Raw genomic sequence first — 14,027 nt, 5'->3', positions numbered from 1 at the left:
CGCTCGGGAACTGCCTGGGGAGGGCCAGGGCCTGGGGTGGGGGCACCCCGTCTGCCCTCCTCCTCCTCTTTCCAGCCGCCTTGCCTCTGAGCTGTCACCCTAAACTGACTGAGTCAGATGGGAGTGGGGGTGGGTGGCAGGAGGAGGAGCTGGGGGTAGGGGTAGGGGGACCGCCCTGGTCGGCTCCACACTGTTTGTGCCCATGCTCTTTGGAGCCGGGACGAGCTAATTACAGGGAGCGGCTGCGGGCAGCTGGGCGCCCCAGGTTGGCCCCTTTCACTGCGCTCCCGCACTCCCCCAGCTCCTAGTTGACGCAGCTTTGCCAAGAGTCTCTGTAAGGCCTGAATAGAAGCCTTGGGTGTCCGAGGACCCAGCGAGGCATGGAAGAGCTTCCCCTGACCCTGCTGCCCTTCCAGGGACCGGCCTGGATAGGCGTGCGCTTTGATGGGAGGAGCGCACAGCGCCTTCTGTCTTGGCCCTGACAAGAATTTGAGGGAGAGTTTGCTCGCTGCAGAGATTTGAGGGGAGGCAAGAACCAGGGGGCGGAGGGGGGTCGACTAGGGGTTCTGAATGGCAGGAGGAGCCGCGCCAGAAGGCTGGGAGCGCTGCGCCGGTGTGCGCGCAACGCCGGGAGCTGTCTCCACCTCTTCTGGAAAGTTGGACCTATGAGTGCGCAGCTCGACTTAGAACTATCAACAGCCCGCGAGGGTGAGCGCGTGTGAGCGCCGAGGGGGGCGCAGGGCCCTTGCAACTTCTTCCCAGGACCCCAGCCGGGCCGCCGGCATCCGCTGCTGCCGGAGAGCCCCGCGCCCGCATCGGGGAGGCGCCCCGGGGGCCGTCCTGCTAGCCCCGACGGGATGCCCGCAGCCATGCTCCCATACGCTTGCGTCCTGGTGCTTTTGAGAGGTAGGTACCACCCTTCCCCCACCGGCTGGCCTCCTGAGGTCGGAAGGGAGGGAGCTGCCGTCTGACGTTCCTTGGGGCTTCTTGGGGACTGCTGTAAGGGTCTGGGCATTAGGCCGGCAAGTCCGCGCCTTGCGTGTCCTTTTCCAGCCTCACCTGGCCGGCACCTGCCGCGCCTCCAGGTTCCTCTTGGGTCCTATGCGGGGGAGCCGGTCACCGCGCCCTGCATCACACACCCAATGCAATCTGACCTCCAGGTACTCGGAGCAGCTCCTGGTGCCAGGCCCCAGGGGACTGGGACCTCCAAAAAGATGCAGGAGGCTCCCAGGCCCACTGAGCCCCCGTGGCATGGTACAAGCCCCAGGTCACTCAGACCAGCACTGCGGAATCTGGTCTTGCCCACTGAACCCTAGGTCTGTTGGTCCTCAGAGCTTGTGTCTTGCCGCAGAGCTGGGAAAGAAGTTAGGAGAGGGTACGATGACCCTGGGCGGCGGCTAGTGCCCAGCAGGCCTGGGGTGGGGAGGCAAGGGACCACAGGAGCCCTGGTAGAGGTGACAGTGCCTTTTCCAGGACCAACTGCTCTCCTCCTGGCTCTTCTCAGGGGGTAGGAGTGAACAAAACTCTTTCCAAATGCCAGCTGACCACAATGTGCCACCACTGGCAAAAATGACAATAATAACCATAGTCGTGGAAGTGTTCCCAGCCCCAGACTCACCCACGGGCAGCCTCACATTGTGAAGGGTTAGGAATTCTGGCCTTGAAGTCAGACTACCTGGCTCAGAAGCCCAGCTCAGCTTCGTATCAACCTGTGTGGCCTTGGACAGGCATCTCCATCTGCTCTCTGAACTTCAGCTTTCTCATCTGCCAAATGGGCTCAGCAAATCCTCTTCTCTGTCTGGGATTATTGTGAGTATTACAAGAAGGAGGGCAGGAGAAGCACCCAGCGCATGGCCCCGCACCGAGGCGCCAGGTTCCGCCGGGCATGCTTTACTCCATTTACGGACAAGAAACAAAGTCAGGTCTGCCTCGGGGCCCTTTAATCACCGTCTTCTTTCCAACTGCGAATTTCTAAGCAAGGTATTTGGAGAAGAGATGAAAGGGGTCTGAAGGAAGGTCTGAGGGAGAGTGTGTTAGCAGTTTGAAGAGTTGGAGATACATCCACTGAAAGGGGACATTTATCGCAGGGCTGGGGTGAGAGGTCACACAGCTAGCCACCACCGCGGAGTCCTCATCGATGCAAAACTCAGCCTTGGCAGCCCTGTGCACGGGTGAGGCAGGGCCAGGAAAGGGAGTGGGTGCGTGGAGGGGAGCTGAGAAAAGACTCCGTAAACTTTCCCTTTGGGCACGGAGCTGGGACGGGGAGAAGGAGGATGGGACGTGCGTCTTCGCCAGTCCTCCACCTCCTCCCCGGGCTCTTCCCTCCCGTGGGAACTGGACGGTCCAGAGCGGTGGGACCGATTACCCCAGAAACCTGCAGCCTTGGTCACAGCGCAGGGCTGTTGTCCTTGGCAGGCCCCGAGCCTCTGTCATGCCAATAAAATCACTGCAAGTGTAGCCTCGCGGCTCTCCCTCCGGAGTCCCGCTGCTTCGCTCCTTGGTGACCTTTCGCCACCGCCAGTCAGACAGATTCCACCGGAGAGAAGCCAAGAGCGCCCGGCGGGCCCAGGCACGCGGAGACGGCCACCGCGGAGCCCGCCGGCCCTTGAGTCAGACACAGACATTAGCAAGGGCGACAGTCCCCCTGGGGCTGCCTTCAAAGTTCCCTGCTCTAAGCCGGGCACCATTTTCCACTGAGCCTTTTCTCAAAAGTCCTTTTCACCACTGGCTGCATCACCAGGCGACAAGATCCTTTTGCTTGAGTGAAAGGAAACAGAACCCCGTTAATCCTTCAGATACTTGAATAATTTCAGTCCCCGCGCTGAGGCAAGCCTGGGCTTCACAGCTTCAGGCTCAGGAGACCTTAGTGTGGCGTGGCCCCCCCACGCGGGTTCACATTAAGACACACACACGCACATGCACGCATACACACACAACCTCAGCATTCGTGATGCTGTGGTCCAGGTCCCCCTCTGCCGAGAGACAGCTGTCCTGGGCCCTGCAACACGCCCAGCAGCATCTCCGGCCTCTACCTACCACATGCGACAACCAAAAACGTCTCCAGATGCAGTCAAATGTCCCCTGGGGACCAAAACTGTCCCCGATTGAGACCCACTGGGACGGATACATCACATTCAACTGGTAGCCTTTTCAGTTGAATCTGTCAAAGAACACCGGCTCGGATGGATTTTGTTATTCTTGCTCCGAGCAATCAGGAAATCAAAGGCACAGCGGGGCCCCAAGAAAAACAGAACCATTTAGGTCGTTTCCAATTTGGACGTTGATTTTTTCCCATTTGTTCTCCCTCCCTCTCGTGTCTGCAAAGGTCCTCTTTGGGGCTGACCAGAGCCAGGCTGTGGGTGAGCATGGTTAGTTACCCACGGCAGCAAACCTGCCTCAAACCCCGGCCACGCCAGATGTGTTCCGTGCCAGTGCTTGGCCTCCAGCTGTGGTCTGCTCCACAGAAACTTCTGGCTTTTAAAAATCTCCTTACTCAACAATTTATGCTGGAGGGGGAGAAAGAGAAACCACAGTCTCTTTTTTTTTTTCTCTCGTTTGTATTTTTTTTTCTCATTTCAGTCCTGCTTTTATCTCTAGACATATACTTTGCAATGGCAAGTTATCATTTAGAGACAGATTAACTAGGACGAAATCACAGGCTACTCCATAATGAATTGGTGGTTGGCGTGGGGCTCTGTTTCCAAACTGAGAACAAAAGTGGTGAGGAAATAAACTTAAGCACGCTCGTCCGAAAATCAAATGTGAATGGGGATCGATAATTGTGTTAGTTACTCAAAACAAAGGAAAATCCTGAGCGGAGACTTCCTCCCGCCACTTTGCGGGGCACGCGCTGTAGAGGGATCCTTGTGGCCAGCCGTCTCACTCCTGACCCAGGCTGCAATCTCCAAATGCAAAACCACCAGCTCAAGGCAAATGCAGCGGCTTCCTCGATTCCAAAACCGTCCGGATGGCAAACTAGTAAACAGCGACACGTGAAGAAATACTCGGGCAGTATACTGAAAGCTCACTATGTTCATGAAAGCTTGAAGCCAGAAGGAGCTTCCAAGCTTGGCAGTTGGATCAGGAAAGAGCTTCCTGATCAAACTTCCAAGATACAGCACTTGGCTGCCAAGGCCAGTCTGGAAAATGAGGATCAACAGCCCACTGCAAAGGCAGGCAGGCCGCTGAGATCAATTTGAACTTGAGGGCAGCGAAGCTGCGCTAGGGGGGGCTCCAGGGAAGGAGCTAAGTTCTGAAGCTGGCGCTGGGGGTGGCCTTGAGTTGTGGCCGGGAGGAGCAGGGGCTGGTGTGATTGTTCTTCCTGCCAGAATGGCTTTCTGAAGCCCTTTGTACAGAGCCAGTGCCCTGGCCCCTTGGGTATTCAGGAAGTTTCCGAAAGACCCAGATGCAGGAAACAAGCAAGACCTGTGAACACACAGCGGGAGCGGGCCGTGATGGCGTCACGGAGAGCAGAATGTCCCGGAGGACGCCAGATCTCCTGGCGGGGAGGGCAACCAGGGGTCCTGCGGGCACTGGGGCACCTCCACCAGGGCTCTGGGAGGTCAGCTGGGCATGGCTGAGTCTAACACGTCTTTTGCCTGCTATGGAGAGCTCGAGAGCAACGGCGTGGGATCCTCAGACCTGGGTCCCACCCAAGCTTTATCACCTTCCTGTTCTACCCCCTATGTCCCCATCAGTGAGCTGGAAACGGTGGTGGCTCCACGCTCAAGGGCTGCTAGGAGCAGTAAAGGAGATGAGGTGGGGTCAGACCTTGACACCAAGAACCTATCGATGCCTTCCCGCCGTTACTGCCAAGAGCGGGACCCTGCACTCAACTCTCCAGACCTGGGGAAGAAGGAGGCAGGTCCTTGCTCTCCCCTGAGCCTGGGCCAGTCACTTCCTGGCCGTCTCCTTCGGGCGGGTGCTGCATTTTCTTCTCACTCTGAGGTTCTGTGTGTCCTCAAGATCACCGACAACAGCAACATTAGTCATTGTTCCCGTTTTGCGAGCCAGCGTCGGCCCTCGTGGTACACCGTCTCCTATAACCCTCCTCCAGCCCCAGCGGTCCTCCTCCGTCTCCCGATCTATGAAGTGGGAGGGTGGCCGCCCTCACTGCTGGGGTCGGTGAGCTTGGTAACGGGGAGAATTGTCTAGCAGACAGGGCCCAAGTGAGTTTCTGATCCGTGAGTGACATAGTCAATGAGCAGATAATTACATGAGTGACAAACACTCCACAGAGCGCGTCTGGAGCCGCTGGCCTGAGCCGGGGGCGGGGAAGGAAGGCCTGCCTGCAAAGGGAACGTAAGCTGAACCTTCACAAAGGATGGAGGAGGAGGAGGGACAGCCAGGGAGCGGGACCAGCGTGCAAAGGCCTGGGTGCAAAAGAAAACAGTGATGTGTTCAGGGACCAGGGAGAAGGCCAGTGAGACTGGCGAGGGGAGAGTGAAGGAGTGAGGGAGTGAGGGGTGGACGAGGGCGGAGGTTCACAGGGGCTCAGTCACGGAGGGCCACAGGGCCTCAGGAGGAGTCAGACTTTACGTCAAGGGCGATGGAGGGTCCACTGAAGGGTTTTCCAGGGGCGGGACCAGGATGCTTCTAGAAGTAGTGAACTCCCCACCACTGGAGGCAACTAAGAACAAACTGGACGACGGTGGGTAGCACTAGCTAGGGAGCTCCCCGGATTGGCTTCCAGCCCTGAAAGTTTCTGATTCTGAGGAGTCGCGCCCACCTCCCGACACCAGGACACATGCAGTCACCTGTCATTTTGGCCCCCACATCCCCCTCAAATTCAATGCCCAGGAGGAATGCTGGTAATAGTGTCAGGCCACACTCAGCAGCGTCCAAGGGGTCTGACAGGCTCGGGCTCAGTGCCGCCCCGGCCGCAGCCCTTGAGGCAGGCTCTGCCCTTGTCGCCACCTTACAGCAGCCCTGGGAGGGGGAGCAGGGTGGGACCTGTCGCCTCGCCCCTGCCCCCGCTCCAGGAAGCTACTCTGGCTCCTTTCACCTCTTCTCTTCTCTCAGTATCACCCTTCACATCTAATCAAGGCCATCAGCCACTTTCAAGGGGCATTTTGAGATTTAAAACACTTACATGCTGTCGAGATGCAGAATGTAAGAAAGTCCACCAACTGGACTCACTTATGATTCACGGGGCTCAGTCCCAGCCAGACTCTCCATCCAGCTTGACCGTGTTCACACCCTCTCTCCCTCCTTCTTGCTCCTTCTTCCTTCTCTTCTACCCTTGCCAGTGCCCCTCGGTTCCCATCAGACCCTCCTCCCCACACACTTCACAGATAAGCCTTCTTCCTCCTCAGAGAAGGTGTCACCAGCCACCACCAGGTAACAGTCACACGAAATTCTGTCCACCTGTCCACCATGCCTTCTCCAATACAGCCTCCACACACATACATGCTGTTCCTTCTGCTTAAAACACTGTTCCATGCCCCCATCTTCTCCTTCACCTGCAGATTTGGGTGTAAATTCCAAGCAGTGGAATTGCTGCAGCAAAATGTGTGTGTTGAGGATTCTTTCACTGGCCTTCCTTCCAAATGGGGTGCACCACTTGACACGCCCATGGATGGCCAATGACAGTGCCCGTTTTCCACATCTTCACCAACCCTCATCATTGTCGTTCTTTAAAAATCTTGCCAGTGGTGCTGCTTGGTTGTTTAGAAGTGCATTCCTCTAATTATGAGCAAATAGGAATGTCTATTTGTAGTATCTCTTTTATTGATTTTCCTTTGAGCTATGAGGTCATGTCGTTTGCCCATTTTTACATCAGACTTAAAAAAAATCTTTTCTTGTTGATTTGTTAGTGCTCTTTATATATAGAAAAGTAGCTGTCCCCTGGATATTTCCCCAGCTTGCTGTGTGTTCACCTAGGCTTCCTAAAAGAGAATCTACTGTCCTTGTCTCTTTCACACTTACTCCAGTGAAACCCGTGCTCTGGCACGTGGGTTTTAAGCTAAATGTGCATTTTTACCCAAGAGGAGAAGAGATGGCCAGATCTCCTTCCCATAAATGACCACATGTGGGGGATGTAAGCAAGAGAGAGGCTGACGTTCCTCTGAGAGAGACACACAGCCCAAGAACAGTGCTAAGTGCATCGTACACGGTACCCCGTTTGACTCTGTGACCTCCTATGTAATCAGGGCACCGCTTTGTATAGAATACGGAAGCAAGACCGCAAGCCCACGGTCATCCAGCTGGCAAGTGCGGGGGCTGAGATTTGTGGGCCACTGAGTTTCATGACTCAACCATCCCCTTCTGGGGCTGTTCAGGCAAGGATCTCCCTGCCTTGCTGCCTGTTTGAAAGAACCAGGGTTTAGGGCAAAGTCTGGGTACCGGGAGTCACGCACACTCTGAGGCGTCTGGGCTGACAGTTTACATAACACGACCTAACGGGAAAGATTGCAGTGCAGAGATCACAGGCATGCTAACAAGAACAGTTTTTAAATCCCCAATTAAACGTTAATCTGAGGGTTGTTGAAGAGGGAAGGATCCTAACTGTCCATCTGCACAGACGGCAGCGCTGGCTGGGCTCTGGAACTCAACTGCCCGCATTCAAATTCCAGTGGCCGCACTGACTTGAGAATTACTTAGTCCCTCTGAGACTCAGTCTCCTCCTTTGTGGATTGACGCCCGCCCAAGGGGCTGCTGTGAGAAGTAGGTGTTACCGTCCACGTGAGAAGCTTGGCACAGTGTCAGGTGTAGAACAAGGGCTTGGTGATGTCCCCCGTCACTATTAACGTGACAGGACACTGCCTTGCAGGTCCCAGTCTTGGGACTATGCCGCACTGCTTCTTAGGGGTGGCTGCACGGCATTCTGGGACATCAGGGGTCCAGGGGGAGGAAGGGTCAGAAAAGGTGGCTGGACAGAATCAGAGGAGGATGGGGGTGCAGAGTAAGGGACAGGAGTCAGATGCCCAGATTCCCACTTCCTAAGGTGTGAAGGAGCTTGGGTTGCCTTCGCCTGGTGATGTACCCCAAGTGCCCATCTAGTGGGTTGGGACGGTGCCGTGGGCTTCAGGAAGGAGGGATTTGGAAAGTCTGTTTATGTCCGGGGGCTACTGTACATGGAAACCTGAAATCCAGGTGTCAACCGGCCACGCTTTCTCTGAAACGTACAAGGGAGAATTGCTCCTTGCCTCTCGTGGCTTCTGGTGTTTGCAGGCAGTCCTCGGTGCTCCCTGACTTTAAACGCGTCGCTCCCACCTCCGCCTCTGGCCTCACATGGCTGTGTTCTCCCTGTGTGTCTGTGCCTCTCCTCCTCTCCCTGTAAGGAGACCAGGCATCTTAGATTGGGGCCCATTCTTCTCCAATATGACCTCATCTGAACTATTTGCATCTGTAACGGCGCTGTTTCTAAAAATTAAAAAAAGTCGCATTCTCCGGTGCTGGGGGTGAGGACCTGAACATGGCTTTCGGGGCGATGCGGTTAGCCCGTAACATCTAGTGTTGCATCTGAAGGGCCCTCTCTGGTGGGTGGGTTGACCCCAGGCATTTCTGGGAGGAGGAGGTTCAAGAAGTCATGGGATCAGCCTACAATTGAGAGGTGGGTGGGACAGGACTGAGCCAGACCCAGGGACCTGGGAGGGGCGGGAGGCCAGGAGACCGAAGCCTAAATATTCGACATTAGGCAGTGACTTAAATAAACTTTGAGACAATTATGCATCCATAAAAAATTCTATATCCAAAAAATGTTGGATGGTGGGAAGGTACTTCTGGCATAATATGAAACAGAAACCCAGTGTATGTAAATTTGATCTCAATTATGTTTTCATGGTGGAGAGAGGCATTCTTTTTATATATATATATATATATATATATATATATATATATATATAAACTGTATCCTATTCTATGCAGTTTTCTGCAAATTGTTTTTTTTTTTCACTTAGTATTATGTTGAGGAATTCACCTATGCTGTTGTTTGTACTCGAGTTCATTTTTTTTTTAATTTGTTCATTTTTTTGAGGTGGGGTAATTAGGTTTACTTATTTATTTATTCTTAGAGGGGGTGCTGGGGATTGAACCCAGGACCTTGTTCATGGTAAGCATGTGCTCTACCATTTGAGCCATGCCCTCCCCCGAGAGAGGCATTCTTATTTAAAAAAAAAAAGAAGAAGAAAACATATGAATGAGTGGTTATCTCTGAGAGGTGGGATTATGGCTGATTTCTCTTTTTGTCTTTATGTATCTTTTTCTTTCCCTTCTATGTACAAATCCTTTGTACTTCCTATAGGATCAATTCCATCTCAGGCTGGGAGTTCCAAGGAAAGGGGCTGGGTCTGCAATCTCCCAGACTTGCACTCCCCCAGGTTTGCTAGGATCTCAAGAAGAAACTGGTCAGAGAAGTGATGGAGGCTGGCTGAGGCTTGTGAAACCTGACCTGGCTGCAGGGGTGGGTCCTGGTGTCAGAAGTGGGATCAGCCCCGTATGGCACCAGCTCTCCTGGGCGGTAGAGACAGTCCTAGGCAGGCTGGTGTTCCTGGGTATTGATTCAAGGAACAGCAGTGTCCCAACCATTCACGCATTTAGACAGGATCCTGCACCCTCCCTGCTGCAAGAAGAGGGGGTTGCCAAAGATGCCCTGTCTCCAGTCAAGTAGACAGGACTTCAGAAGAGGGAACTGGAGTCCCAGATGGATGACTAAGGCCAGACCACAGCTATGGATGGCTCAGTGTCAGCAGTAGCCAATGTCCACTGGGCACCTGCTTTTGTTAAGCACTGAGGGAGCACTCTACTATTTCTTTACAACTGCCTTGTGATTTGGGTATTGCTGTTATCACCATTCCACACCTGAGAGGATGGAGGCCACTGGACCAGGATGCTCCTGAAGAGGCAGAGACCTGGGAAGATGGCAGCCTGGTGGGCTCTCGGTCGCTCAGGACTCATTCACAGCAGGCGGGGTACCAGACCCAGTAAGCCCAGGATGCACTGCCCCCTGGGGGCCTTGGGATACGAACAGTCTCCACACAGTGAGCCCAGGGGCCAGGAGACCCACGGTCCAGCACACAGAGGAGCCAGGGACGGTGAGGTGCTGCCTGCTGCTCCCATTAGCAGTGGAGGCTTTGCCCTGAGGACTCCTTGTTCCCCCGCCCCCTTCTCAAGTGCTGTCCTGCTTGAAGCAAACCTGCAGTGGACAAGTGCCGAGTTTGCCTGCCTCGGGTACACGCTCCCTTTTCCTGCTCACAGCAGAGTTTCCCTTCCTGACTGTAACCCTGGAGGACTTGTGAACCCCGGTGCCTCCCCTCCGCCTGGGGCATGAGTCTGGGGCCGGGCAAAGAGCTGTCTCCAGAGCTCAGCGGGCATTACAAAATCTGAGCTGCCCTCCCCAAGCCTCAATATTAAATTATACAGAAAAGGGGAAGCAAATCTATAGCTCACACCCGATCGTACTCTTTCCCAAAAATGTGCATAAAAACAGAGCACAAGACATAGATGTATTTAGCTTGGAATTACCGGTGACCACAGTAAAACAAAATTACTTGTTCTTTGAAATGTACAATTAGAGTTGTTTTAACATGTGTTTTTGGTGGTGGGGTGTGGTTTCTAGATAGTTTGAAACTGAAGTCTACTGTTTGGCTCATCAGCCTTAACCAAATTCTGACGGGCTCCACTTCCTGAACAGCAACCCGCGGTCGCTGACATGAAAACTGACTTGCCGAGGAGCGAGGGAGTCTGGGCTTTTAAAACTGACGTGTGGACTTACTCTTTCTTCTACGGTCTTCTAAGTCTTGTAAGACTTTTGCACTTCAACTGTCTTTTGCAGGGGGCCGACTTAAGGTAACCATGGAGACCTCAGAGAGGGTGCTAACCTTGGGACTGAGTGACCAGTTGCCTTTTCCTAGCAAGGCCTACCCCAAGCTTTCAGGGACTGCCAGTGCCTGTTTGGGGCCGTCCAGAGACGTACCTCCCTGTGCCGCAGGCGGCGCGCGGGGGCAGCCTGGCTGCCTGAAAAGTCGGAGTTCCAGGTTACACGGGCAGAGCTAAGCCCAGCCCCACCCTGGGCATCCGTTCCTGCTGCGGACGGGCACAGGGGAGAGAAGTTAGGACCCTGAGACTCCAGAATCCTGTAAGGGCTTCAACGAGAACATGGAATCCCTTGGAATTTGCATATTCATCACCAGAGAGCTTCTCAGACTGTTTGAGGCCAGAGCTGCTGGAGTTCATTATTAAGAGGGCAAAACATATTCCCTGTTTACATAGATAATTTGCTCAGAAAATTCTTTTCTTTTTTTTTAATCCCACTTAAGTACAAAGACAAACTTCTTTCTCTCTCCAAATTCTAATTTAGAAGAACCAAATGAATGAGCATATGCATTTACTGTGTTTTTAGATAACTTCCTATAACTTCAACTCAATGATGGAAATACTTCTTCATTCAAGTACTCAGTTCTTCAGCAGCACTCAGTGGGTGCCGACGATGTGCCAGGTACTGCTCTACACCCTGGGACAGGATAATGAACAAAAGAAGCCTGGGGGGGGGCCCTCGTGGGGCTTCCATTCTCACTGGGTGGTGGGCTTGGGGGCGGGGGAGCACAGACAATAAATAAGAAAACAAATAAATAAATGAGAAAATGACTGACGGCAATGACACTATGAGATGAAGAAAAGACAGTGCCTGGGGAGGTGGGGCTGCCAGAGGAGGTGTCCCCGGAAGGCCCCTCCAAGGAGCTGACACGGAAGCTCACACGTAAAAGATGAAAAGGGGGCCGCCTCGTGAAGATCCAGGACGGGAGGAAACTGAACAGGGCACTCAGCAGGTGCGGAGGCTGGTCCTTGAGAAACCAGATCACCAAGGTCAAGGCTGCAGCACAAGAGACGGACAAACCAAAGGGCCAGGGCTGTAGCAGGAGAAAAATCCTTCCTGACAGTGGCAGGCACAGCCCGGGGCGCAGCCAGTCAGGGGGCCTCTCTCAATACCCACGGTCCCTCCTCTCTGCTCTAGGACCCCGTCTCCCACCGGGCACGTGGCCATTCACAGATGGCGCAGCTTCTCTCCAGCAGCTGGCGTGACTGCGGGCTTGGGAGCAGGAGTGATGTGTGACTAACAGGACGGGCACACCTACCCCTTCCCTCCTTCCTCTGGTAGAAATGCAGGCCTGCTCATGGGACCGTGCAGCCAAAAGGGGTCCTGATGAGTAAAGGAGGTGGGGGAAGTGAGGAACTGGGGGACTCTGAGGCCAAAGTGGGACCAGCCTCCCAGGGGAACACATGATGGAGATGTCCCCAAAGAGGGGACAGAGATGCGGAAGTGAGGCCCATGGCCTCAACGAGGCAAGAGCAGCAGCCGGTGGCTGGAGATGACATCCACCAGGAGGTGACAAGCGTCGGGGGAGCCTCCAAGGACAAGGGGCTTTGGCCCCAGGGAGGAGGAGACATGATCTAAAAGCACCACCAGCTTAGGGCCTGCCACCAGGGAGGCTGAAATTCAGGTGGAGTCTGAGGTTATCAGGGTTGGAAGTGTAGGTCTGGCTGATTTCCTTGTCCAAACAGAACTTGGGGGCCAGTTCAGATGGGCACACTTCAAACCCTTCCTTCACTCCTGCCGGCCCCTGAAACCCTCTTCCTGGTCCTATCAGTGTCTTTCCTCTTGCACAAGGGCTGATTCAGGATAACGGAGGATATTAATGGAATCATTTTCCCTCCAAGAAAGTATATCCTTGTTAATCAGGAAATGCAATCTCTGAAACTACACTTAAGCATCCTTTAATAGGTCCCCAGTCACTGGAGGGGTTCATTTCAGAGGCTAGGGTTTCAGCAGCGCCACAGCTGCCCCCCCCCCTCCGCCCCAGGCCCACTGATCATGCTGCCCCCAGAACAAATTTCATTATTGAGCAATACACTCTCCAGGCTGGTTTACATTGTCTTTGCTTGGCTGACCTTGTACACTATTGAATTGGAAAATGTGGTTTGTATTGTAAGGCCTCTTAATAATGTATTTTTTTTTTTGAAACAAGGGACTCTTCCACTGCAAATGAGACAAAAACACTGTATGTAGCACAAAGAATGCCTCGGTCTATTTTGAAACATAATTTTCATTAGCTGGGCTTTTCACTGTAAAAGGGATTTAAATTTTACTTTAAAAACAGGCTGAACACCCCCAACCACATATATTCATGTATGCTCCTCCATGAAAAAGGTCTGGAAAGACACACAGGCTAATAAGATTAGTTGCTGCTGGGAAGAGGGAAGGATGCTGAGGGGTGGGCTAAATGGAACTCTGCCTCTTTGCACTGGATTCTTTTTTAATAATGAGAATATATCCATAGAGCCTGGCTAGGGTCCTGCCTCCACCACCAGCGTGAGCTTGGGCAAGTGTTAGGGGTCAAACTGCATCCCCTACCCTACCCCCCAAAATTCATCTGATGAAGTGCTAGCCCCCAGAAGCTCAGAACGTGACCTTGTTTGAGGAAAGGGTCTGCACAGAGTGGTGAGGTAAAACGAGGTCATGAGGGGGGACCCTAATCCGATATGCCTGGTGTCCACATAAAACGGGGGGGACATGGACGAAGCCTTGCTCACAGGGAGGGCGGACGAGGTGAGGGTGCAGGGAGGAGACGGCCGTCTGCGAGCCGAGGGGAGAGGCCTCAGGAAGAACTGACCCCGCCCGCAGCTCCATCTGGGTCCTCTAGCCTCCAGCACGGTGAGGGAACTCGTCTCTGTTGGTTGAGCCCCTGGGGTGCAGTGCTGGGCGGCGGCCGCCCCAGGGACCTGGCAGAGTGAGTCAGGGCGGCTCCAGCCCCGTCGTCGTGGAGCGGGGCACACAGCCGCTGCCCGCCGTGCTGGGCACCACAACCAGCCCCCCGCCTGCCTCCGCCGGCCTCCACCCAAGCCTCACTTACCCCTGCCCCACAGCCCGTCCCAGATCAATCCAGCTGTCCACATGGGATGTGAAGTGATTTTGGAGGGATTATGACCATCGGATCGCACTTAAACTGCCCCCCACCTGCCTCCTTCGCCACAGAGGACCTCCAGGCTTCTGTGGGGCTCCTCTGAGCCAGACCTCTCCCACCTGCCCA

At 54.1% G+C, this 14,027-nt stretch overlaps 1 protein-coding gene across 2 annotated transcripts in view; it reads left to right on the top strand.

The window, feature by feature from the left end:
• The first annotated feature begins 238 nt into the window (after nt 1-238).
• Nucleotides 239-14,027, top strand: part of APCDD1L (APC down-regulated 1 like) — a 50,459-nt gene continuing 36,670 nt past the window's right edge. For both annotated transcript variants that reach the window (XM_072944471.1, XM_031687666.2), the window contains exon 1: nt 239-906. In XM_072944471.1, the coding sequence (XP_072800572.1) occupies nt 858-906 (49 nt within the window). In that variant the 5' untranslated portion in view covers nt 239-857. The remainder of the gene's footprint in view (nt 907-14,027) is intronic.

The sequence above is a fragment of the Vicugna pacos genome, chromosome 19 (assembly GCF_048564905.1).
Source record: "Vicugna pacos chromosome 19, VicPac4, whole genome shotgun sequence".
NCBI classification, from domain to species: Eukaryota; Metazoa; Chordata; class Mammalia; order Artiodactyla; family Camelidae; genus Vicugna; species Vicugna pacos.
Note: the sequence above shows the minus strand (reverse complement) of the source record. Positions and strands in the feature narration are given on the sequence as shown.